General features: G+C 39.7%; 1 protein-coding gene across 1 annotated transcript in view; it reads right to left on the bottom strand.

The window, feature by feature from the left end:
* Nucleotides 1–26954, bottom strand: part of LOC122797218 (cytoplasmic dynein 1 intermediate chain 1-like) — a 672499-nt gene that overhangs the window by 353567 nt on the left and 291978 nt on the right. The window contains exon 4 of the mRNA XM_044066050.1: nt 23486–23619. Within this exon, the coding sequence (XP_043921985.1) occupies nt 23486–23619 (134 nt within the window). The remainder of the gene's footprint in view (nt 1–23485; nt 23620–26954) is intronic.

The following is a 26954-nucleotide window of genomic DNA, read 5'->3' as shown; positions in this document are numbered from 1 at the left end:
TAACCTGATAATGTAGGAGAATTGGTTAGTATTCTCTAAAGTGGTTTGATGGCTAAAAGGAAGAGGGTCAGTGGGAGTGGGCATCCTTGGTGGGTACCTGTCATCAGGGAAAATGGGTCGGACAGGTGATCATTTCTGATAACAGATGCTTGAGGCATTTGACAAAGTTTTGACCACACTGATAACTCCTTAAGGACAATTACTGCAGTGTTATGCTCCATAAGTAGGTCCAATTTACAGAATTAAAAGCTTTTTCAAAATCATCAAGGAGAGCAGATGCCAGCTCAGGCAGGCTTCTTAAGCCTTGGAAGTATAATGACCACGTGTACCAATGATCCACACTGCTTCTTCTATTAACAAACCCAACACGGATTCTCAGAATTAAGGATAGGAAAATGCAGCCCAGTCTTTGTGCTAATAGTTTGCCATATATTTTAATGTCTACATTTAAGAGAAATACAGGTCATTAACTGGTCGAGTATGGCCTTTATTCAATTTAGAGATAACTGCTATGACAGGAGAGAGAGAGGAATAATATTTTTACTGCATGCTTTGGAAGGAATTGAAAAGTATGGTCATTCTAGTAGCTAAACTGTGTTGCAGGGCGGCAGAGTTCAGTACTGAGACCATCTGGTTCCAGGTCAAGGGTCATAACTAAAGGAAGAAATACTATACAGGCTAGGAACTTTGATTTACAAGATTGTAATGGCACCACCATATGTTCTGCATATGCAATTTGGCACTGAGGCACAGAACAGATGAGGATGTCAAGACCAAAATCTTCAGAAATACACCTGCAATAATGTTTACTATTTTAAAGCAGGTATGAAACAAGCACACTTTTTAGGTACAGTTATTTTTAAAATATTTTATGTCCAGGACTGCACCAGAAATGTCTCCATCTTGAAGGTGGTAACTTGACATTTGCAGACTCTGGAAGCACTTCATAGTTTGATGGAATGTAAAGTGTAAGTTTAGAAGAAAGCTGTCCTGAATAGGGTGCCACCTGGGCATGGGCAGATATGAACTCCTACAAATATAAGGTGATCAAACACTGCAGGACAGGCAACTGGTGAATACTCTGACAAGGAAGCAAACTAGGAATGGAAGTCACCCATATAAGATCTGAGAAATTTATTGTGAGCTTCATTGAAGGCAATATGTATACAATCACAAAACTCAATGCCCCTCTCTGTCTCTCCAAAGGCTCTAGTCAGTCCAGTGGCAGTGACATCAGAGCAGAATGTTGGACACCTTGGAATCCGAGTCACAAATAAGAGCTTGCATTTTCCTTTCATATTTTCATTATTTTATGATCACAATAACTCATGAACGTCTAACAGCTATTTTTTCTCTTCAAGAAAATTAAAAGCTAAATACCTTTGAGACTTCCTCCTAGCAACAGGCAGAAATATGGCACACAGTATCTTTTCAGACTTCTCAGCTAGTCTATTTGCAGAAACAAGAAACTGAATTTCTAGATCCAAAGTTTCTAGTTTTCTGCTAAATTTCATCAGAAAGACAGCTAGTTCCTGGTAGTTCAGTCTAACCATATTTACCCTGCAATTTATGCTTCTGTAATTCCAAACAAACTCTTATAAGGAGATTTTTTTTTACTTCTGCAAATATTTTGTCACTTCTGACACGCTACCACATGATACCTGCAGGTTTATCAAAATGGCATGTAAATCAAGAATTTAAGATGTGCTGCAACTTCCATGTGGTCTTTAATCAGACTGAGCCATCTAAAAAAAAAGAACATACCAAGCAACTTTCCATACCTTTTCATTTGTTTTAAAAAAAATACAGGGTAGTAGTCCAAGTAAAGAGTAGGGCTTATAACACAGTGGGAAGGATAGCTGGGTTACAGAGAGGTTTCAAATGACAGACTAAGACAGCAGATATGAACATCCTCATGTAGAGGTAGAGGGATGAACAGATACTTAAAAAGAAGTTCTAGTCAATGGTTGTGTGACCCAGATAATGAAGCACTGATTATGACACAGATTTCCCAACCAAGTTCATTCAGTGACGTAAAGTAAAGGAGGAGCCAGAAGAGAAGGATGGGATTAAAGTATAGGAGGAGCCAGGAGAGAAGGGTGGGATTATAGTATAGGAGGAGCCAGGAGGGAAGGGTGGGACTATAGTATAGGAGGAGCCAGAAGGGAAGGGTGGGACTGAGTGGCTAATACCAGATCACCAATCCTGGGGGAAGATAGGTGCTTTAATCCTCTGTAATGCAGTTATCGAATGGGGGCATAAGACAGAAAAAGCAGCACAAAAAAACAGAGTATATGCGATTTTTTGTCAAGCAGCATGCAGATACTCAGCCTTCCATACATGAGTTACTGTACAGACACTGCAGACCATGAACTGGTGGGCAGGCATATCAATTCCCCAGAAGGGGTGTTCGGGACAAAAAAAAAGAAAACTTGCCTGTATGATAGATTCTCCACTGACCTGCTCTAAGCACCATCACTGACTAAACGGTCATATGAGAGAGGCAAAAAAGTTTAATTACTTGGAAGAGGAGAGCTGCTGACTGGAAAGGATGACAGTGGAAGACAGCGGGGGAAGCAGTAGTAGGTAAAGTAGTGGAATGGCTGAAATGCAAGTAATGGTAGGTATGGTAATACATAGAAAATGAGACAAACTGTGAGTTATGAGACATTAGTATAAACAATTTATAGTATTAGTGGGCAGACTTCAATATTTAAAAGAAATAGGCTAGAGAGCCACACTGGGGTAAAATATGTACAGGGATATGATTGATAAACAGGATAGAAGGTAAGAAAAACAGACTGTGTATGTGGAAGAAAATGGTTAATTGTACCGTTAAAAAGCAGAAAAAGGATTAGGAGTGGAAAATAATAGGTGACATAACTGCCTGGGATGAAATTAATCATTCGTACATCTAGTCAGAAAAATGCCTGGATTGGGCAAAAACTTGATTACTTGATTGAAATGTCAATAACAAAAACAGAGTGAATTAAAGTTTATAGCCAGAAAATAATTTTCAAACGGCAATAATGAGAAGAATATTTATTTAACATTTATTTACCAGGAAAGCCCGAAGGGACAGAGCACATTTTCAGCAGAGGCCTGGGGAGAGATGCTCCAACTTATGAAGTGCTCTGTTTTGATTGGTTGTAATAATTTTGTTTTTTAAGTTTGGATTTATATAATTGTTTTTTATTTGGTATGTGAACTTGTTTAAGATGCTTTGATTGTTCGTATGTGGATTATTAGTGTTTTAATTTGATATTTGCCACATAACGTTGTGTATATTTTAACTGGTGGATAAGAACTATGGAAGGACCTCATTGGAGCCATCGGCCTTTGGATTGACAGGTTGATATTTAATGTATTACAAGTTTTATATGGCATCGGATAGGTTCTGCAAATATATAGATTGGTTAAATTCTCGCAACTTGACTTTTTATTGGTGTTTGAGTTTGCGTTTTGGTCTTCTAGTTGTATTTTATATGCATGGAGACCATACCTCTCAACCTCAGAACAAGAAATCTGGGAAAAGTCATAAATAAACGTGTGACAGAGGCCCAAAAATAGAGACAATTTTTAATTATTACTTTTACAAACTTAGAAATTTAATAGAATAACAGGGTTTACATTAGCATGGATTTTCTGAATGGTATGAAGTCTGAAACTTAAGTAATTTTTTTTTAACTTTAATCTTCAATGATTTGCCACTAATTTGCCAGAAAACCACAATTTCTTGAAAAACAGACCAAAAATATGAGGCAAAAATCTGGACATTCTGCAAAAATCTTTACGGTTGAGAGTATGATGGAGACAGTAAAATAGGAATACTCCATTGGCTGACTCATGTTACATTTTAATTTTGATTGGTATTACAACGATCTTCACAATACCGAGCAGTTCAAATAGGATGAGCTTATGTTTTGGCCTTTTAGTTGTATTTTATATGCCCAAAGACAATAAGATAGGAATATTTTATTGGCTGATTAACGTTATATCTTAACTTTGATTGGTGTTTATAACAATTTTCACAATACGGTATAATTTTAATATGTAACTCAGTAGGGACTCAAGTTTTGTTTGCAATTATTTTACACCTTTACATACCTCTTAGCGCAATAAATCTGGACAAAGCCTGATATAATGGGGGGACAGAGGCCCAAAAATATGGACACATTTTAAATATTGCTCTTATAAACTTAAAATGTTGCTAGACTAACAGGGTTTGTGTTAGCATGCATTTTCTGAAGGATATGAAGTCTGAAACTCAAATGCATTTCATTATTTAGTGACTTTAATCCTTAGATCATCCCAGTGATTTGTTAAAAAAAACACAATTTTTATGAGGATTAGACCAAAAATATGAGGCAAAAATCTGGATATTTTGTGAAAATCTGTACAGTTGAGAGGTATGCACCTTTATAATTTTGATCTAAGGGGGATGTTCGCATGGAATTGATTTATCGTATCATTGTTGCTTTATATTATTCATGTAGTTCAGATGTTTTGGTTTGTGTGATAAATACACAACGTGCCACACTACAAAGCAATGTTTATATTGAGCAACATGATAATGAGAATTATTTATTTATGGCATGCCTTATTATTTAGAAATTCATTTTTATTTCCATACAATTCAAGATGATAGGCTGATGTTTAATATATATATTTTATATGGAATAAGCTAGATCTTGTGAACACATCTAATTGGTTAAATTCTCGCAAATTGATTTTTCATTGGTGCTTAAATGAACCCTGTGTCTTGGCCTTTTAGTCATACTTTATATGTACAAAGATAATAAGATAGGAATATTCTATTGGCCAAATTATGCTACATCTCAATTTTGATTGGTGTTTATGATGTTCTTCACAATAAGATATAGCTTTAATAGATAAATTAGTAGGAACTTTGGTTTTATTTGTAATTATTACACATCTCCACAATATAGATCCAAGAGGGATGTCTACATGGAATTGATTTATAAATATCATTGTTGCATTGCACTATTCATGCACTTTAGGTGTTTTGGTTTATGTGACAAATACACAACGTGCTACACTACAAAGTGAGGTTTACATTCAGTGAGAATGAAGATCCATCCATGGTATCCGCATCTAGAAATGTACTTTTAAAATATATATTTCTGTATATTTATTTAATGTTCATTACTAATAGCGTATTGGTATTTACACCATTGTTTACATCATAGTATACTTTGGCAAGAAGATCTCGGCAAAACTACCCTTTGACTGGAAGAGCTAGACAATCTTTTGGCCAATACAAAGGTGATTTTTATGGGTCTCTGACTGGTTGACTTGAGCCTTCGCATGATTTGGCTTGCTAATTAAGCCTGCGTGTTTTTCAGTTTTAAACATTTATTATTTATTATTGCTACTTAAAATTTGTTTAGATGAGGAGCTAATATATATTTCTATAGTAAATTTTGAAATGTGTTCTTTTTGTTAATGCGACCTTTGACCAGAAATATCATTGGTTTTTCAGACTATAAAAGGGCAATAATGTTTAAACTTAATAGATCTGATGAAGGACTTATTTTAAGTTTGAAAGGGCTTATCCACATTTTATTGTTTTTATTATTTCTGCTGTGTTCGAAGTCTACAATAAAGAAGTTTATGCCAGTTACTGCAGCCTTGGTAGTTGCTACTGTTTTTGGATTATACAGAGTTATTTATTGTCTCACACACACACACACACACACACACACACACACACACACACACACACACACACACATATATGTGTATCATTTTATATATGTAAATAGCTTGGCCCCTATACTATAGCTACTGACATCTACCCTAATGTCCATCAACACATTTATTTGCCATCCCTTCCACATGTGACAACACAGGGTCAGGGTTAATCCTAATGCAATCCTACATTTGGTCTCTTTTCCAGAGAGTGGACAACATGGTTGGCCTTGTCTCTAAGACTGCCATTTCCACTCAGAGAGACAACAACCAGAGGAATGATATCATATATGCATTGAGGTAGATGTAATTTTAGATATCCAGGGAAGAGTAAACCTCAATAGGATGAACCAGTGTGCATCTTTCACATCAGCTCATTCATCCTCCCCCAGCAATCAACTGAAGGTAGCCCACCTACAGCTGGGAAAACATATGCAACCTCCACCAGGGAGTGCCTTAGCTATATGTGGATTCCTAAGCCACGCAGTCCCACCCCTCGTTCAGCTCTTCCACCACCTGCACCACTAATCAAATGGGTTGAATGGGCCGTAGTTAGGACATCATCAACTTGTACCACAGAGACAGGCTACACATTATATTCTGACTACCCTTAACACCACTAAGCATTTAATGTGACTTAATGTTAAGAAACACCCAATCTTGTGAAGGAATAGATATGGCTCCCAGCAAGACAGCTTGAAGCCATTAAATCCTGTAAGCAGAGATTATGGCTACCAGTAAGAGCTTTAGTCAAGAAACAAACTTAAATGTTATCAGGTCAAAAGGGTCAAATGGTAAAAGGGCAAGTTTGCCAAATCATAAATGTCAGTTCTTGAGGAAGAGAAGATTTCTTTGAAGGGGGACAGTGATACACCACTTTTAAAGGAACTGCCTGGCAAGTTAATTCTGGAACACAATCCTGTCATCCACATGGTCAAAATGTGGTAAAATGTCTGATGTATTCACCCTGAATGTGAAATAATTGAATTCAAAATAAAACAAATGTCCAGGTAAGGTCAAAATCTCCCCACAAGTCAAACAATGTGGTACAGGGAATTTTTGAAACCAAAATCAGAATATTTCAACTAGAAACATTAGGACTGCCAAGTATAAAGATTCTTAACAGCTTCCATAACCTCACTGATCCCAGCTGGCACATCTGGTAAGATCATGACGTCAACAGCAACACACTCAGGTAAAGGCGGTTATCACCTCAACCACAAGGAAAATCTTTGGTTAGAGCCAGGAGAGCTTCCTGCACTGTCAGAACCTGTAAGCCTGACAACACTCTTCTTGGGAACCAAAGAACAAAAACCAGCACTTGTCTTTGTTCCATGAACTTTGCGATGAGGTGCAAAATTAATAGTAATGAGAATGGTATACAGAACTCTCACACGTCAAAGCACGGGGAACATATCCACCCCTCTAACTTCTTAACAACTTCTCAACTTACAAGCACATTCTTGTCCTCAAAAGGATCCAGGATGGAACTTAGAAAATGAATTCTATGAGGCAGACTGGTGTTAGGTTTGTTGAGGCACTACACCTATGTTAAGTAGTCACCATAACAATAGATAACAAAATCATTCTTATTGTCAAGCCAGTTTGGGTTAACATAATCCAGCACAGAGTAGTACTGGGTCAGATCATTGGAGGTTACTAGGCTATTGACCCGGAGGTCATTTCAAGCCTAGCTATTTCATCCCAATGTAATACAATAGATAGAGTAACATGAACTGACAGTGATAAATTAAACTCACCAAATAAACTCATAAAACAACCTAAAAGGTTCACTGTATTGACCCCTCTACTGGTTATACACTTCAAACTTCACCAAGGGAGGAAAATAAAAAAATATTTCAATAAGTTCAAGCACTTTCGTCCTTCAAGTTTAGGACTTCTTCAGAACAATCATATAAAAAGTCATCAGTTTAAATACACATTACAATAGTCATGTGATCCACATTAATTAATAAATAAAGCTGTTCAGGTAATCAAGTAAAAATAAAAGTAATATTGTTAAAGTTCATATGATGAATATTTACAAATGAATATTATACAAACTGCCATCCTTATCAATCCTTAAAACAACAAATGTGAAACCAAATCATAAATATTCATAAAATCACTAGTAAAGAAACTTTCTAAAACACTTTTTCAATAGTCAATTTCTCCTTACAAAAAATGTGTTCAAAATGTAGTTATAGTAAGCTTAACTAAAAACAATCTTAAAAACGTTGTTTTGTTTCGATTATTTTACAATTCTTGTGCTTTGCACTTTAAAATGGATAGAATGGATACATTTTCATTGATACCCGGGTTGTGTTGTGGCGTTTAATCTCAATTGCCACTGCAATTCCCGTATTTCTAGCTCCCACTATCTTCCCGTATTTCTATTTCCACCTCCCACTATCCTCCTCTAGGGTTCCTAGGAATAATATCTAGAACACCAAATTTAAATCCTATAAAACCCTGACAAGTCAAACTATGTTTAAACATGACATTATTCAAATTCTCCTTTACTACGGCATAAATGTGCTCATATTCTTTTCCTCAATTGCCTCTCCATTTTCCTGCATTTTGTACATACTGCGATATAAACAATACCACTAGTGCCACAATTACCATTCCTCAATGAAATCTTAAAGGGTAACTTTGGAATGGAGATGGTGGAAGCTTCTACAATAAAGGGGCATTGTTTGCACATACCACAAAGGGTGGTACCCTTAAAATTAAGCAGTACTGATATTTTAGGGTGTTCAAAGAAAAATTTCAAATTTCTACCCATCTTAAAAACAAAATATGGGGTTTCTCTTAGAACATCCAAGGGTTCTGGGTTACCTCTGAAAATGTGTGAGAATATATAAATATCCTTTGTTTTTTTAGAGCCAATGGTGTATGGCACAACCATACTGTTGGTGAGGTTCTTTACTTCAAAATCTTGCTTTCTCACTGGTAAACAGGATACGTTTGTGTCACCTAATAGTGGTTTATATCTTGATCCCCATCCTTGTAGGACTTTGTCAGTAACCCTAAGAATCATAGCCTGTGGATACCCCCTTTCTAAAAACATCCATGCTATAATGCTCACTTCCAATTTAAAGGTTGGGAAGTCCACAGTTTATAGTCCGGAGATGGAAATCAACAAGAAGAAACCCAGCAACTCAGAAACTAATGAATAAATTTGGGATTACAAAGCATCAGTCCCATTTATGAAATATTGCAGAACAAGAAAACCTGGAAATATCGGACTTTTTTACTTTGTTAAACTTGCAGGGGACTCCAAAGCATATGCTCTACTTTATGTTATTAACATGGGGGAAAAACATTAAGGTGAAAGGAAGGAAAGAGGTAACTAAATAAAAAAACTTTTGTTCTTAAGACTACTTTTATAAAACATGGCATATACTGCATGCAATGCAGTGTATATTTTCAGTACGTTTTATGTGTTATAGGGATACTAAAGTAAACAGGAGCCCTTTTTCTTTCTTACATCTTAGACATGTAGGCACTGCAATGTAAAAAGAAAAGAAAGCCTAGACAAAAGCAGGTTTGCGATAACAGGCTGTAATCTCAGGGTGTTGAGGTGAAGGATGGGCTGCAAAATTTCACAGAGCATGATACAAGTACAACTGATATGCTTATTTTCTTACTTTTGCATAGGGGAATGACTGGATTAAGGACTTTGGCTTGATCTAATAAGTTTTAAGTGGAAGTAAGTAAATAATAGAACAATTAATGTAATGAAGAGTTTTCTTTTAGCAAATAAATGCTCACAGTGCAACATGAGAAGATTGTAGATGAAGTAAACTGTGTAGCTAGTTCTCATGTTTCCATGGAGACAAGCTGATAATGGCAATAAAATACAATACTTTCAATGGCTAAAAGATGTTTTCTGAAAGTATCCAAATTGTCTTCTACATCTGGGAGTGGAATAAAGATAAGAAAACAAAAACCCTGACATCACTTAGTGTAAGTATAAGCACAGGCTGTACCATGCATCTTGGCATGGATAATGCTTCACTATATCTTAATTAAAGCCTGTGAGCATAGCTGTCAATCTGAGACAATTGTTTCTATTAGAGAGGTTAAACTTAATTTGAAGATGTATATAGCTTTTTGTGTGTTTTTATTAAGTTAATAGGTTATGGGGGTGTTTGCTTTTTTGTTTGAGGATTTTCATTAAAAAAACGTCTTGTAAGAGGTGACATAGGTTCAAAACTGGATATGACAAGAAACAACTGTATAAAACAGCAACTTGCCAAACATTAGCATATCCATGTAGCACAAAAGCTGAAACTAGACATTTTTTAAAAAGTAGATATACATAGCATGTGGGAATAACTTCTCACCATAATGGTAATACCTTCAATATTATTGTTAAATGTGAATGGTTTCACAGGTATATGCAAAAGAGAAAGTGTCGTGAACTATATTAAGAAATGGAGACTGCAAATAGCTATGCTACAGGAGACACCTTTGTGAAGAAGCAAGCATGTGAATCTGATAAACAAAAGATTTCAGGATTATTATTCAGTGGAATATTTGGGACAAAGAAAAAGTGGAGTATTTGTAATAATTGCTAGAGGAGTTCCAATAGTGATAGAAGAGAGCTAAAGATAATGGCAGATTTGTAATAGTAAGGGGTTATTGGCAAGGGAGGAGGATTACACAAGTACATATTTATATTCCACCTAAAACTGCTATGAAGGAGCTTAAAAAACTCTGGGAGAAATAATCAGATTCAGCAGGGACCACCATTACTTATAGCAGGAGACTGGAATTTGATTTGCAACACTGAGGATATATAAGGGGGCCTAGAAGAGAAAATACAACAAAAAGGAGGGTAGATCTTTGAAGAAATTTATGAAAATATTGTGAAAGGACTGAGAAGACCCAGATACCTTGCAGCCACCACATCAATACCCCAGGGACTGGGATGTGCTTGCAGAGGAGGGGCTAGAACTAAACCTGTTTGACTCCCAACCAGAACAGTAAGAATCTGTTAAACTCTTTGGTGACTTTATATATGCATGTATGCATCTTCAAGGGCTAAACACCACATGCAATGTCAGAGAAGGGAGAAAAGATTACACTGTGATCATCAAGAGCTTTTGTTTTGGAATAAACTGCTTATGACTGGTTAAGTCCAGGATTGGCCTGAGGTCGTTTGCCTTTTTTTGGTATCAGAAAGAACTCTGAGAAGAAGTCACAGCTTGTGGGTTTGGTGGAACATCCTGGGTGGTTGTTTTTTTCTTTTGGAGAAGGCTCAATCACTGCTCAAGAGTCCTCTTCTAAAAGGATGGAATGTTGTGGAAGGGGACAGGATTGTGGCTGGTGTGGACAGAGAAAGATGATTTCTTTCAGCCTCTGGCTATTATGTCCAAGACAAACCTCAAACATTTGATGAGCCGCACACCACCCAGTAAAGGGACAAATGAAATCAGACTGTCTATAGACCAGAGCAGTCACTCAAGGCTTCATGGAGTCTGCTGCTGATCCCCAGGCAGACTGATGTGGAACCATTTGTTGGTCTGTGGTTTTGTACGACTGGGTTGGTGTCTGCTATAAAAGTCACCACTACATTCACGCTGATTAAAGCACAGTGATATACAGCATATACAAAATGATCATATAATGATATGGAAATGAGACTCCCATCGCAAATGATATCAAACATGATGGAGCGATTCAGAGACATATAAAATGGGTGCTCTGAGCCATGGTATTCACCTTTTCTGAGCACCAGGAATTGTCTGTATACAGCAGCAGTCTCCAACCTTTTCTGTACCAAGGACCGGTTTCAAGTAAGAAAAATTTCCACAGGCCGGTCATCATACGTGCATAATAAAGTGCATATTTATTTATTTATTTGACATTTGTTTACCAGGGAGGCCCCGCTAGACTAGAAGTCCATTTTCAGCCAAGACCCAGGGAGAAAAGTTCCAAAGTACAATAAAAAGACAATTGGCAATACTTTCCAAAAAAAAAAAAATAGTACATTCTGCTTAACAGCATAACATTGATCTACGGTGGTCAAAAGGTACGTAAACCTAATGGCAACCTTATTGGCTTTCTAAGTTTATAAGAGCAATATTTAAATTCTGAAATTTAAAATTGTTTTGCTCTTTCCAGAATACGTCTCAGCTGTACAGAGTTTGGCAGAATGTCCAGATTTTTGCCTCATATTTTTGGTCCATTTCTCATAAAATTGTGTTTTTCTGATTAATCTCTACAAAACTTTGAGGACTGAAGTCAGTAAATAATGCCAGGCAATTGAGTTTCAGACTTCATATTCAGAAAAAAGTCATGCTAATGCAAAACCTGTTATTCTGTCAACTTTCTAAGTTTGTAAGAGCAATATTTAAAAAGTGCCCCTATTTTTGGTCCTTTGCCCAACATGATTTGCGGCTTTGTCCATATATTTTTTGCTCTGTACAGACTGAGAAACCATTTAAACAAAACTAATCTGTGTTTTGTTGTTTGCCACTATTAATGTAAAAAGAATATTCTACTTCCTCAATGTTTAATTTGTTGGTGTTTTGTGTTTTTTATCTGTGCAAAAGGTATGGATTTACAACTCAGTGAAAAACTTTTGGCTTTCTTTTATGATGTTTTTTACTGGAGATCAATAAATTCAGACATTGTTTCCACTTCAATGAGTTTGCTGCAGTTGACTGACATTCTATCAGCCAACAAAGCTGATATATTTTGTTTTGTATAGGGTGTAACAAAGAGGACAGAAGTCCTGTAAAACTACCCAATGATACATCAAGCAGCACTGAGAAAGCACTTGGGCAGTTTACATTTAATATAAATAGGTTTTAACCTCCATTTGGACATTAGGATATTTGAACTCTTATGAGAAAGAGAAACAACACTGAAGCATTAGGGAAATACTGTCATATCTGGGAGAGGCACCTCTGATTCTGTTTTGATGCCCAGTTGGTATAAAATTCAAGAGACAGCTTCTGTTTTTTGTTTGTTAAAGTTTTGATAGACAATTATTATGACAGACTGGTGCATTTCCAAGCTGCATTGGTTGAAAAGCAGTGTCTAAGAGAAATTTATTAATTCTCCCGTTTTAGTTCCTGTTTAAGAAATATGAATGGTCTATTGCTGAACTTAATTCTTATTTAAAATGTAAAAAGTTAAAAAAAAAAAAAAAAAAAAAGTATAACTGCGATCATGATGATGATCGTCAGAGCAGGGCTTTTCCTTGGTGTAATTTTCTATGGAAGTTTGTCTTTTGTAATGTACAAGTTGAAGCTAGCACTAGGAGTATTAAAAGACACTTTAGGGGAAAACGCAAAACCGATGGTTCTAAATCTATTCTGAAATGGTTAGATGGTCTCTGGACTCTGGTACAATGGATGGTTTTACTTCTTTTGGAGACCTGATGTTAAGTCAGATGACAAGAATGTTACAGCAAAAAGCTCTTGTTCAAGAGATTTATCGGTTAATGAAAAGCTCCAATTAATGGTAACAGGTTCAGAGGAGTCCTGTTCAGATTTATTGTGCAAGCCGGTTGAGTGATATGGTCCAGAGGTCTGCAAACATCATTGCTGCTGCTACCAGGGATCACTCACACACACACACACACACACACACACACACACACACACACACACACACACACACACACACACACACACACTTGCATTTATGCACACATTTACTCACAAGATCGTTCTTTTTCTCTCTCGCACATGTACGCATGCACACAAACACACAGTCTTTTGCTTTCATGCATGCAATCACTCACGCATGCAGACAGAAACACACGCATACAGACTCTTACTTTCATGCATGCATTTATTTACATACAGACAGAAACATACATGCACACACTTCAGTTTTATTTTATACTTCTTAAACAGCAAAAGCGCTGCTTAGCGAGTGTAAAACAACGGCTCCCTCAATCTCACTGCTCCTTCTCTCTCTCTCTCACACACACACACACACACACACACACACACACACACACACACACAATGAGGAAGAAGAACCAAAACATTGTTTCGGTACGCTAATAGAATGAAATGTTTTGTAGAAAGCTTAAAAATTAGTGTAAATCAGTAGGATTCAGAAATATAAATATGGATTTGATACTGTATGGTAAGAATGAGAAAGAATGAAATATAAAACTGACAAATGGGAAAAATTTAGTTTGCAGCATTATGGGTAATATGGAAAAGAACAGGTTAAGAATTATTGTTTAATAAAAAGAGAAGAACGTGTGTTGGCTGAAATAAAAAAATGGCTATGAAAGGAAAGTATGGAGAAAAAGAGGGGAGGGAAAAAAATAAATAAATAAGGAAAACTTAATATGACGACACTGCGACTGACAATATGAAATGCAAATATTAATATGAAACAGTGTAAATATTGTGAATATGGAAGTGTAAATTTGGTAAATGTGTGATAGTATTATGATGTATAAAACAACCCTTACTCTCTTCAATAAGTGTTGTGGGATCTCTTATGTCCACCTGAGTAATGACCAGATATCAGTTTAACATCTCATTTGAAGGACTGCATGCTCAGAAGTGCAGCACCCTCTTATGCTGTACTGCAGTGTCAGTCCTGGAACAGACAGACTACCGTATGTGGGAATACTGCCCACAACTCTCTGATCTTCCAGCATCAAAGGGGAGTAGTGCAACATGGTGATCTACTGAAAAGGGGAGTAGTGCAACATGGTGATCTACTGAAAAGGAGAGTAGTGCAACATGGTGATCTACTGAAAAGGGGAGTAGTGCAACATGATGATCTACTGAAACGGGGAGTCGTGCAACATGGTGATCTACTGAAACGGGGAGTCGTGCAACATGGTGATCCACTGAAAAGGGGAGTAGTGCAACATGGTGATCTACTGAAAAGGGGAGTAGTGCAACATGATCTACTGAAACGGGGAGTCGTGCAACATGGTGATCTACTGAAACGGGGAGTCGGGCAACATGGTGATCCACTGAAAAGGGGAGAAGTGCAACATGGTGATCTACTGAAAAGTGGAGTACAGCAACATGGTGATATACTGAAAAGGGGAGTAGAGCAACATGGTGATCTACTGAAAAGGGGAGTAGAGCAACATGGTGATCTACTGAAAAGGGGAGTAGTGCAACATGGTGATCTACTGAGGCTGCTCATAGCACAGTAGATCATGGCCTGCTTCCATGTCAATAAGGAAACCATAAATGAGCTTGAACTGTGTCTTCCACAAGCAAAATAAAGGGGAATGCATGGACTGCCCATTCGAGTAAAAACAAAGATATGTGCAGCTTTAAAAAAATAGTTACATGGACCTTTCTGTGACCTATGGTAGACATGCTAGGACTTTTGCAGGCAGCAGCCTCTTGTATCCTACCCCAGTTTCTCAACATATGGTTCCCAAGGACTGCAGAGGACACAGCCAGTATTGTCCACATGTCCACCACAGTACCCTTCCCAGAGGTTTTCAGAGGCACTGATTGCAGATGCATTGTCATCAAGACTCCACCAGGTTGATAGTACATCAGAGGGTATCATCTATAACGTTTGTGGGCCACCTAGGCTGTACCTCTGATTCACATATATGGAATGTCACACCTACAGCAATGATTTGTTCATGGGTATGTCCCATAGGGTCATGTAGGTGGCAGCTGCACAAGCAGAATGACACAGAGGTGATTATATACAGTCACCAAGCAAGGAGGTAACAGGCCACATACAACAGCATCACTGCTGGCGATTATGGATATATGCGCACTGGAACAGTGTCTGATAGCTCCATTCTTCAACACCCAGACCATTGCAGAGATGGAGTATACTACATGTACAGGAACACTAAATATGGTTAAACATTTTTTTGGCCAACTAAAGGCATGTCTCTGCTGTTAGGTGTCGGGTGAAACACTCTAGTATACACTAAACAACTGGAGCTAAATAATTATGTGCTCCATGATGCATAAACGAGCTGTATGCAAGTACCTATAACAGCAGGGGCCACCATGCTTGTAGGAGAACAAACTACAGAGCAAGACAAACAAAGGCTGAACAGATGACAGTGGTACCCCTGTGTGAGGCACAGCTGACTGCAATAATACATTATGGCTCTGAAAAAGAGATGGTGTCTTCTCCACAACTACAGGCCATGATCCAGGCCACACAGAATATGATTTATGTTTCACCACACACACACACACACACACCAATGCAGTTTATACAAAACTGTGCTCAGGACAGGTCAAGTTGTGCAGCAGTCATTAGCTTACCCACACAATTTACCAAGTGGGCAAGGCACAGTAATCATCAACAGGTGGGAGAAATGGTGACAGGTGACAACAATGCTATCATATGTGCCACGGTCATGGGAGGTGGACATGGTAACCAAAGAATCTGGTAGGTAGCAGGTTGTGATGAGTCAAGGATCACATTTCAGTGGTAGGGTGAAGCCATGTCAAGGATTGGCCATGTATTCTGTGATGGCCTATAGTCTCGGAAGGAGTCTTGATATAGTCCATGGCAGTGATGGCATAAATTTACAGCAGTGTGTGTGTGTGTGTGTGTGTGTGTGTGTGTGTGTGTGTGTGTGTGTGTGTGTGTGTGTGCTGTTCACCCTGATGGTCCCTCTCACATCAGCAGTCAACAGCTGTATGGTATTGATGACCCAGGAGCCAAGAGTGTGCATGGCACTACATCTGTCCATAGGGGATACTGATGGCATAAAAGTAGCAGAGCAAGAGTGTGCAGTCCTATGAGGTGTCCCAGGTATAAAACTTAAGGATCATTAATGGTCATGAATGCAAGACCAGCCAAAGCCAGGAGTTGTAGCTTCTGTAGCCAGAGTTGACAGTGAGTTGTCTCAGGAAAGTCTTGCTTTATCTGGTTACGTTCTGTGACCAGTCAGTTGTCATCCTGACCCTTTCAAGGCCACAGAAAGCATAAGCTGCAAAAACAGGTTGAAGAAGGTTATCATCTGCTTCATGGACACACCGTCTGATTCAACCATCAGTGACCACAGCAACACTATCTGCTCCCTCAACCTGCACTCCATGTCATTGCACACCACAGCATTGCATCATGAAGCCTATTCAGCACCATCTGCTACTTGTATCCAGACTTCATGTCACTATGCAGCACAATATTACACATTGGGTAATATGGCGATTCAGGTCGTAGCCTACTATAGGTCCCCAACCATGTCCCAAGAATCTCACTCCATGTTTCTAAGCACCCTGGAAACTATTAGGGTCCAACCCAACACTCTCATACTATGTGACTTCAACTACCCCTCCATCAACTGGGAAAACTACTCATGCACCAATACACTATCCCAATGCTTCCTGGAATTCATCAATTCCAATGCCCTCGACCAGCTCATTCTTACCCCCACTAGAGGAAGCAACATCCTTGACCTAGTTATTACTAACATGGGCAACCATTGCTCTACACCAATAAGCAATTCCTCCCTGGTTAGATCCGACCACAGACTAATCACTATGGAAATCCACATCTCACCCACACTCACTGCAAAGGTAACCACCATGAAAAACTTCTCCAAAGCTGACTTTGGGCTCCTAAAAACAGAGGTGGCTAACATCATGGCACCCATGTCAATGGAAAATAGATGCATGACTGCCGAATCATACACCAATGCACTGTACGAACACATACATAAATGCATGGAACTAGCCATACCAAACAGAACTAAGATACTCTTCTCCAAAAGAAGGAAGCCAATCTGGTGGTCCCCCTGCCATTAATAAACTCTACAACAGAAGGAAGAAACTTTTGCAGAAAAAAAGGTGAAGTTCCAAGACTGGAAAGACTCCCTTATTAGCCTCAACCAAAAGTTGAGATCCCCCATCAAAACTTCAAAAGGCAGCTATGAAGGCAGAATTGCATAAGACACTAAAAGCAACCACAGAGCCCTCTATAGTTGTATCAAAAATCTCCATGGCAATACCCATGTTTGCTCTGAGTTACTGCACAATGGTACCTCCTATACTGAGCCAAAAGATATTGCTAACATTCTGGCCAACAGATTCAGTGCCAACTTTACCCCTTTATCCCCCCTAAAGGACCAATGACAATACTGGAAGAATGCCAGACACCCAGCATTACTTGCAGCACAGGTTAAAGCTGCATTGTCCAAGGCCAAGAATACAGCTTTCATGGGACCTGACAATATCCATGGATGTATTCTACATGAACTACAAAGTGAACTGGCGCCACATCTGTGTGCCCTGTTCAATCACAGCCTCACCAGAGGCTTTGTCCCTACCGAATGATGCACTGCTATAATCATCCCTCTCCATAAAGGGGGAGAGACTACAGACCCTGGGAATTATCGCCTCATTAGCCTAAGTCTGATATGTAAGGTTATGGAGTGCATCATCATGGACCTAATTAACAAGGATATAGGGAATCTCCAAACTTTAGATCCCATGCAATTTGGTTATGTGAAAGGTAGATCATGCCTGCTCAACCTGGTTGACTTCTTTGAGTCAGTCACCAGAGCTGTGAATGAGGGGAAGGCAGTTCATACAGCCTACCTCGATCTGGCCAAGGCCATTCATACCATTCCCCACTCAGGAATTATTGATAAACTCACCAAACTAGGCATCAACCCCATATCACTAGGTGGGTTGCAAACTGGCTCACAGATAGAACCCACAGTGCAAACGTAGCGGACTCCAAGTCAGACTGCCGACCAGTCACGAGTGGAGTCCCACAGGGATCGGTCCTGGGTCCTCTCCTGTTTGGCATCTACTTTTCAAAAGTCCAGGCCAACATGGAGGGACTCTGGCTGACCACGTTCATAGAAGACTGCAAGCTGAGAGCCATTATTAACTCCCCAAGTGATGTAGACATCCTACAGAAAGGCCTCACTGAGACAAATGACTGGTGTCGAAACCATGGCCTTAAGCTTAATGCCACAAAATTCATCATCTCCTTTGGGAAAAACTATGTTCCCACTAATTACCACATTAATGGCAGCACACTAAAGACGTTATAAGAGATCTGGGCACACAGGTTGACAGCAACCTCTTCTTCAACCACCACATTGTCACTGTGGTCAGAAAGTCCTTCTATGTGGCACATCTCATTACCAAGGGTTTTGCATCCAGAAAGAAAGAGGTCATCATCTCTCTCTACTCTTCCTTCAGTAGGCCAGTCAGAGAGTATAATGCTCCAATTGGCATGTACCTTACTAGACACATGCACCAGCTGGAAAGGCCACAAAAGTACCTCATGAAGAGGACCCTTGGCCTTAAACACGTCACACATGGACAGACTCAAAAAACTCCAGCTATTCTCTGTCTCATATAGTCTACTAAGAGGTGATCTCTACTTGACTTACAAAGCCATGTCTGATCCAGCTCCATTAGAAATGCTACATCTAAAGAAACCCCAATCCCTCCACACCACACACTCCAGAGATGTCAACCTCATTACCATAATCAACAGAACATGCTGGAGGGACAGGTTCATAATCCAAAGACTGCCCAAGCTATGGAATAGACTTCCCATACATGTCAAGCAGAGCACCTCACTGGCCCTCTTCAAGAGAGATCTTGATGAGCGGATGGGAAATAGAAAGTTCACCCCGAGGATTACTCCAGTGGGTCTATTTGATAGAGGCACTACTATGGGCTAGGCTTGTAAAGGCTCCAGGGCATTAGCCTAGTACACACCTATGAACACCATGCAGCACTATCTGCTCCCTGAACTTACACTGTGTCACTGTGCAGCAGAGCACTGCATCATGCAGTCTATATGCAGCTTCTGCTCCCTGTACCCACACTCCCCTGTCACGGAGCAGCACAGCATTGCATCATGCAGTCTATGCAGCACCATCTGCTCCCTGAACCTAAATTCCATGTCACACTGCAACACAGCATTGCATCATGAAGCCAATACAGCACCATCTGCTCCATGTACCTAAATCTGCTCCATGTATCTACATTGTCATTATGTAGTACAGCATTGCATCATGCAGCACACTCACTATCTCCACAATAATGTAATTAGCAGCTGTCTGCACATCCACTGATTAATGCCAAGTGTTGTACCCAGGTCAGGGACAGACCTGGTGTCTTGGTGGCACCACAGACCATCATGCCTCTTCCCTACAGGTTATACATGCATGTAAGAGGCACTGCAGCTCACTGACACTGTGTGAGCTGGGGACTTATGTAATCAAGGTGAGAAACACTGTTACAGGTCATTTGACCAACAATGGTGAGGCTGGAGTCTTGGCTCATCCCTCTACAAGCTCCTCATATATGGTGAATATGTGTGTGAGCCCTCATGCATTAATCTATTTTGACAGTGCCACTCTGTCATCAGATTGTGCCATCTACAGTTTGCATCACTGCTAGCTACAGGTGACCAGTTGACACCAGGCATGTGCTTTTCCACTGTGCTGCACCCTCTATCATTAGAACCTGAGAAAGCATAATAAGATACCTATTGCAGCAATGAAAAAAAAATATGTCAAACACCCCACCATGGCAGCCATAGTGACAGTGGGATCAATCTGTGAAAAGCATATGGACACATGCATACATTGTTCTGCAGAATGTTGCAGTTGCAAGCTGTACCTAGAGGACAGATACAGAAGCCTCTTGTTAAATAAACCCTGCCTCACATGCAGTGATTGTACAATATGGTAATGTAAAAGCTATGTACTAATTTGGTGAATTTGTACAGACACGTGTGGTCACTGCTATCCTAGTTCACACATCCAAGCCGTCACAAGGTATGAGGGTCCTCTCTTCTTCCCCCAAACAAGGCAAGCAGGAATTCCCTCCACATCTGTGAGCTACTTTAGTGTTACTGAGCCACCTCCTGTGTACGCCTTGTTCCTGGCACACAATATCATACGGCAGATATGTCAATGCACCTGTTGTAAAGTCCTATTATGTCTACCCCACTGCAGAGATGTCTTGCATCACTTTTTACCACACCTGGTTCTGACAAACCTTGTCTGTATTACCTTTGGCCAGGATACACATGCCATGAAGATATGCCTTAGACTCCTCTGTGGTGAGATTTTTCAGTTGTTTCTTCTCTCAGGGACCCAATGCAAGATATTTATATCTGTGGGTTGTCTATGATGGTCAGTATGTGAGTGTACATGGCTGTCTGTAGATGTCCAATGTGTTCATGTCCTGCACCCCTGCCCCCAGACAGCAGCTATTTTCCCGTCCATTGTTGAGCTATTATCATCTCCTCTTTCCTACACAAATTGCGGAAAAGGACACGTTATGAAACATCTTCCTGCTAAAGCATACCAAACCTCTATACTGTTCTGCACACCTTATCCACCCCACCATGTGCATTGCCATGCTTCTGGTAACTCCCACCCCCAAAGTTGAACCCGCAGTGTCTTGGCACTGTTGCAGGTTCCCACAATAACATATACTGCTGCTGCATCTCTGTTTTGCTATCCACCAAAGGTGTTAGGTGAAATGTGGGCATAAATTACCATGCGCCTTTTCTTTCTTGAGTGTGCCTATCAAAAAATTACAATGTCTTTTTAAGTAAATTCTCAGTTACATACTTGCTTGTGTTAATATGGTCTCACATAATACAGTCTCACTAATTTATACTATGCTAATAATTATTTAGTGTGGTTGCTTCTGAACTACTGCTTTAATGCAATGTGCTAACCACACCTAGTGACTCTACCCTTCTCACCTTTAGGCTAGGAACACATACACACTATGTTTGTATGCAGGGCCTGTGAAGCCCATAGCACCGTGGCTCTGCACTATGGAGACTTTCTGTAGCCCCATACTGCTGCATTACAATGCACATCACATAATATCTGGATGTACATCCAGGTAGCATTGGGCTACCATTCTGTTCAAGTGAACATGTGTGGCTAAACATGGCTTTCTGGGTGCTGGGAACGGCAAGGCTCCTGGCAGATATCCTAAGGATAGTAACATTTTCTTGTTCATCATCCATAAGGACTTTCAGGAGCACCTTTTGGGTAAATCCAATGACCCATTACACAATGTGAATACCTGACAACAGCATGTCAGGACACTGAGCACTGACACTGAAATTGCTTGCTCTTGTTAGCGGTGTGTAACAGTTTCCCATGATGGCACCAATTTGACCTGCTTACACAGTGAGGATAGGATGCAGGTTAGAGTTAAGTACTGATCCCCCTTTTTCCCCGTTATGCACTGATCTTTTCTTAGCTTGTTTTACAGCAGCCAAGCACCAGAAAGCCACCAATGCTGGATGTCACAGAAGGCAAAAGTGCTCCCCCCAGAAGCAAAGTGCATATGTTGTCTACAGTACTGCACTGAGCAGCTGATTTTGAAGTAAATACATGTGTACTAATGTGTTTTTTTCTCTTCTTTGTGGGGAAGTAGTTATTATAGCAGCATATCAGTGGCAGCAGTAATCACAGCCTGTCAATGCCTAAGAGGTCAGGAGAACTGCCCAACAGCAGAGGGTTGGATGTCAGCCCACTGAAGGCTCATTGGTTGCCTCAGGAGGGTACAGTGGCTTATGTTCTGATAATGGGTCAGAGGGGTTCCCTGTGGTCTCCCAGTGGAAGGTCAGAGAGTGGTATCATTTAAGGTGTGCTGACAGCTGGATACCCACCTCACCATCATGGAACACCTTCTAGTGAGTGGTCAAGTTGTGTTACCAGCAGGCCCTAACCAAGATGTCAGCCACAGTGGTGACTGAATTCTGTATGGACTGGCCTATAGGCCTGTCTGATATCCACAGTGTAACCCACCTTGTCTCCTTTATCTAGGTACTTCCCTGTGTAACAAGTCATTCCCTGTTTCCAAATCCTCCTCAAAAGTAGTCGTGCACCCCACTTCTGTCCATGTCCACTGACTGCTGTCTCCACCTTTTGTGTCAATACTACTCCTGTCTGTGTTTTGTGCACATCTGTCTGCCCCTGCAGCCTTCTATTCTCCCTTTACCCGCTCCTACAACCATTCCTCACCACCTTCCCCACCTACATTTCATCTTATGTAAAAAAAAATGCAAGTCATTACCACCAAAAACTTATGCCCTTCTCCTCCCAACCTGTCATTCCTTATGGTTGCCTTTGCATGTTTTCCTCTGCTTGCTATTCCTCCATTTCAAACTATGCCATCTTCTTCTTTCCTTCACATTTATATGATGTATGTTAGCAGTTTGGTGTGCCTGCCCTCCCTCCTTCGTATGTCACTGAATGAGGGGCAGAGGACAGGGCTTCACTGCATGCATGAGTGCATGTATCCTCTGGCATGCATGGTCACTCCTGCTTGCCTTTCCAGTGATGTCAGACACTCTGATGACACACACTTTGATACTGCTGCTCCCTCAAAGTACCTGCCTCATGTTACTAATCCCTGTAAGGTGGCTCCCACTAACTTACTATGCAGTTTTTAAATCACACTCAGTGCTACAGAAGCTCTGAAACATACCTGAGCAGTTAATCGGCTGTGGCTCACTACAGGATCATTGACATTGAGCACTGCACAAGCGTAACATGCTTGCCTGTAAATCGCAGCCCATGCTCAGATACATACAGCTACTACTGCAAATAGCATCGGAAGCTGTTCTGTTCCCATGGATCATATGTCACTCAAATTAAAACTGCATGATGTTTTACATTTTTTTAGTATCTATAAACATAACATAAATGTGTTTAATAGAATGGCTGCAGCTTAAGTCATACCGCTCATTTCTCATTGAATATAATTCCAACATGAGTCATGCATCTTTAAAATACTCAATGATTACTGAACAGATCACAGCTACTTACCTGCCATGTCGACATGCAGTATATACTATGCCTTCCTCACTGCCAACGACAAAATTGTTGACATCACCAGTTGGGAAAGCCATGCCAGTTACAGCTACTGGTTTGGACTTGCTGTACACTAATTCCATGCTTTCCTGTAAGAGCACAAATTGGATGATGAGTTATGAGAATATGTACAAAAAAAAAAAACAAAAAAAGCTTAGCCACAGATGGTTATATTTAAAAAGTCACACGTACCATACAGTATAAAGTATGATCACAGACATGAAGACAAAGAAATCAAGGAACAATGTGAAATCAAAAGTATTAAAGAAAAATAAATATGCTGGTGTAGTTAATTTGCTCCACATGATGAAAAAGCTATGCTGTGGTTTTAACTACAGCATGAGTATTGTATCATCATGAATACAGAAACTGATGCAAATCTTGGTGGTTAAAGACCTGACAGAGTAGCTAGCCAGTCCCAGATGGCCTAACTGTGGGGTTACAGCAATCACACTCCTCTACAGTTATGGGAGTACTATGAAGCCAGACTGTCTTTAAAATGCGTTTGCCTCATCCCTTTTAATGCCTTTTAGTGAGCTTCAACAAAAATCTTTTCATCTAAAACAAACTGTAGAGAAGGAAAGCAAAAAGCCAATAAATAAGGAATCGGCTGTTGGAATGCAAATTACATGCACTGATATATTACGAAATTCATCAAGTATGTGTCCGTTATGTGCATCGGCCATCCAAACAAGGAAAATATACAAGACCAGAAGTTACAAAGTTCAAGTAACTGGTCTAAAATCTGTAACTAATTAAACTGTTTATTAAAAGATGGTAGTTTTGGAACTGAATGGCTTGCGAATATTTTCATTTGGTAATGTTCATATGAGAGGTTGTGCAAATCTACCATGACGTGGGGGGCAGAGGATTTACACTTGCTTGCAACTTCTGGTAGCAATGCGTTAGTATATATTTTTTCTGGCTTCTCCAACACACTGGTCCATACAGACAAATTATTGCTAAGCCAGTCATAACCATCTCATACCAAATTTTTACCCTCCTCTTGGCCTTCACAGACTCATTCACACATTGCCCCTCTACTCCTGCTGACATCTGCCTTTATTTTTGCATTGTGTATTACTGGTTCCCATATGGGAATTGCTTCCATCATTAAAATAATGGAAGGACAACAGAGCTTTCTCTGCAGCCACAGCAGAAAAACTGACTTGCTTCAGAGCCCTTCTATTCTGCCAAATTCTGCAGTGAAGCCAGGCAACTTCAGTGGATGCATGCGTTCATGTTCATGCAAGTAAGTATCTACAATGGAGGAAGGTTAGCATACACCACAGCAAGCCCTGTTATCAGTCTGCACTCCAGTTTCCACCCTCCCCAATAACTAGGTGATCTGGCACAAAGGTTTAAGATAATGTACTGCTATGCAGCAGTCCTGGGTTCGATTCTGTGTGACTGAGAGCAACTCACTTAAATAGACATTGTTCCTGTTTTGCCCTTAAAAAGAAACTTTGTGCAGTGTGCCTACCTAACACAATTTATTTATTACTATTGTTATGATTATTATATTATTATCATCTTGCTCACCCAACATCCAGTGTCCACAGGCTGCTGATATTAGTTCAAGGGTAAAACTACTGTTTCAGCAGAGCTCACAATTAAAATGTATGCAAGTACATAAAAGCAACAAGGGGTGGCAAGACTTAAAAAGTCATAGCAGGGCAGGCATCTCAAACCTAATTAGTTAAATACTGATTCCTTAAGAAATCTGCATTGAAAGCAGATTTTCTTAATAGAAAATCAGCTGAAGTCACAAAGCAAACAAAACATTTTATGAAGGGAGTAAAGCCCCCTACATGCGCACCTGGGGACAATGTCACAACACCAACCTACTATAATGTTCTAATTCCAAAGTCACCACTGAGAATGAAGTAAAAGTATATACTGACACCATTGCACCCATACAGTTTCCCAGGTAATAGGTTGTGCTTAATAGTACAGATTTTAAAAGGAATTTATATCATAATCACTGTATTAACTTTACTGAATTTGCTTGCGAGAATGAATTCGGTAGCAAGATTAGTCCAAGCAAAATAAAGTTTCACATTTCCCAGATAAGGTGACTGTAGCATTAAGTAAAATTTCTGGCTTAAAGGCTTCACTTCTACAAAGATGCTCTGGAATGTACTCCCAATACAGAAAACATACTTGGCGCACCCAGTGCTACTGATGGTGAATAGTGTTCCTCTCCCCTAAAGTACAGCAACCATGGAGACGAAAGCAGTTCCCTGAATGGGTGGAGGGTACAGAGTACATCTGTGCAAGTATACTTACCATAACAGCAGAAGCTGGAATAGCTTACAGTAGCATGTGGCCATATGGGATGTATCCTGCTAAGAACTGAACATTAGGTCATTACACACACTTTTAAGCACCTTCCATGCTGACCGTATGTCCCAGGGTAGCACATGAACACGCTGATGTAAAACCAGACATAGAGGAGGCAAAATTAAGATCCTTCATGCTTCTCACCAAAGGGGAGGCTGTAATATGTAAGTAACAGGATCAAGGTCAAAATATTGTTAATTATGTGCTAGCAGCGAGGAAGATAGGGACAAAGGGAAATCCCATCCAAGCAAAAAGATAAGAAAAAAAATGCAGCAAGGATCAAAAAATAATAAAAAAGAAAAAAGGGAGGGGTGGAAGTAAGGTCACTGTTCTATAGCAATGCTCTGTTCCAACAAATACTGTTACGGGTATGTTTACTTACTCAACTGTACTATGTTTATCATTGGATCACTGTTGCAGTCGCATACAATTATATGGAATGACTACAAAAGCTTAGCTGACCAGGAAGGTGGAGTAAGCATAAGAATCTAGGAACCATTAGAAGAAAGACCTAGTAAATCCTGTTCTGTCCCTGGAGGATAAGTAAATTTTATGTTTACTGAATGTGTGTACAGGTGACCAGGTAGCGGTCTCCAGAGAGTTACAGAGTCCACCCCTTTCTAAAATGTCCTAACCATGGTGAGACAAAAAAAATGGATGGAATGGGATAACTATTTAGAAATTGTTTGACATTGGATGTCTTTTTTTTTGTCCATCAAATGAAATGAAGTGCTGATCAGAAGCTGTAAAGTCTTTTATTTTGTCAATGTGGAATCCCCCCCTCTCATTTTTTGATTCTGGAAATAACACAGGGAGATGAAGATTGATTTGATTTAAAATACATTCAGAGATCACCTACATGAAGGAATGCTAAAGTTACTCTGTCCCTATGAAACTTGAGAAAGGATGAGTCACTATCAGAGCTTGCAACTCAGATACTTTCCTAGATGAATTTGGGATGAGAGTTAAGCAGACTTTCTTGTCAAGAACTTCAAGTCAGCCTCATCAGCTTGTCCATAATGTAGAACAGTGAATTTTTCCAAGACAAAGTTGAGATCACAAGAAAGAGCCATCTGTTTTT

The sequence above is a fragment of the Protopterus annectens genome, chromosome 3.part0 (genome assembly GCF_019279795.1).
Source record: "Protopterus annectens isolate FY-2018-M chromosome 3.part0, PAN1.0, whole genome shotgun sequence".
NCBI lineage: Eukaryota > Metazoa > Chordata > Ceratodontiformes > Protopteridae > Protopterus > Protopterus annectens.
Note: the sequence above shows the minus strand (reverse complement) of the source record. Positions and strands in the feature narration are given on the sequence as shown.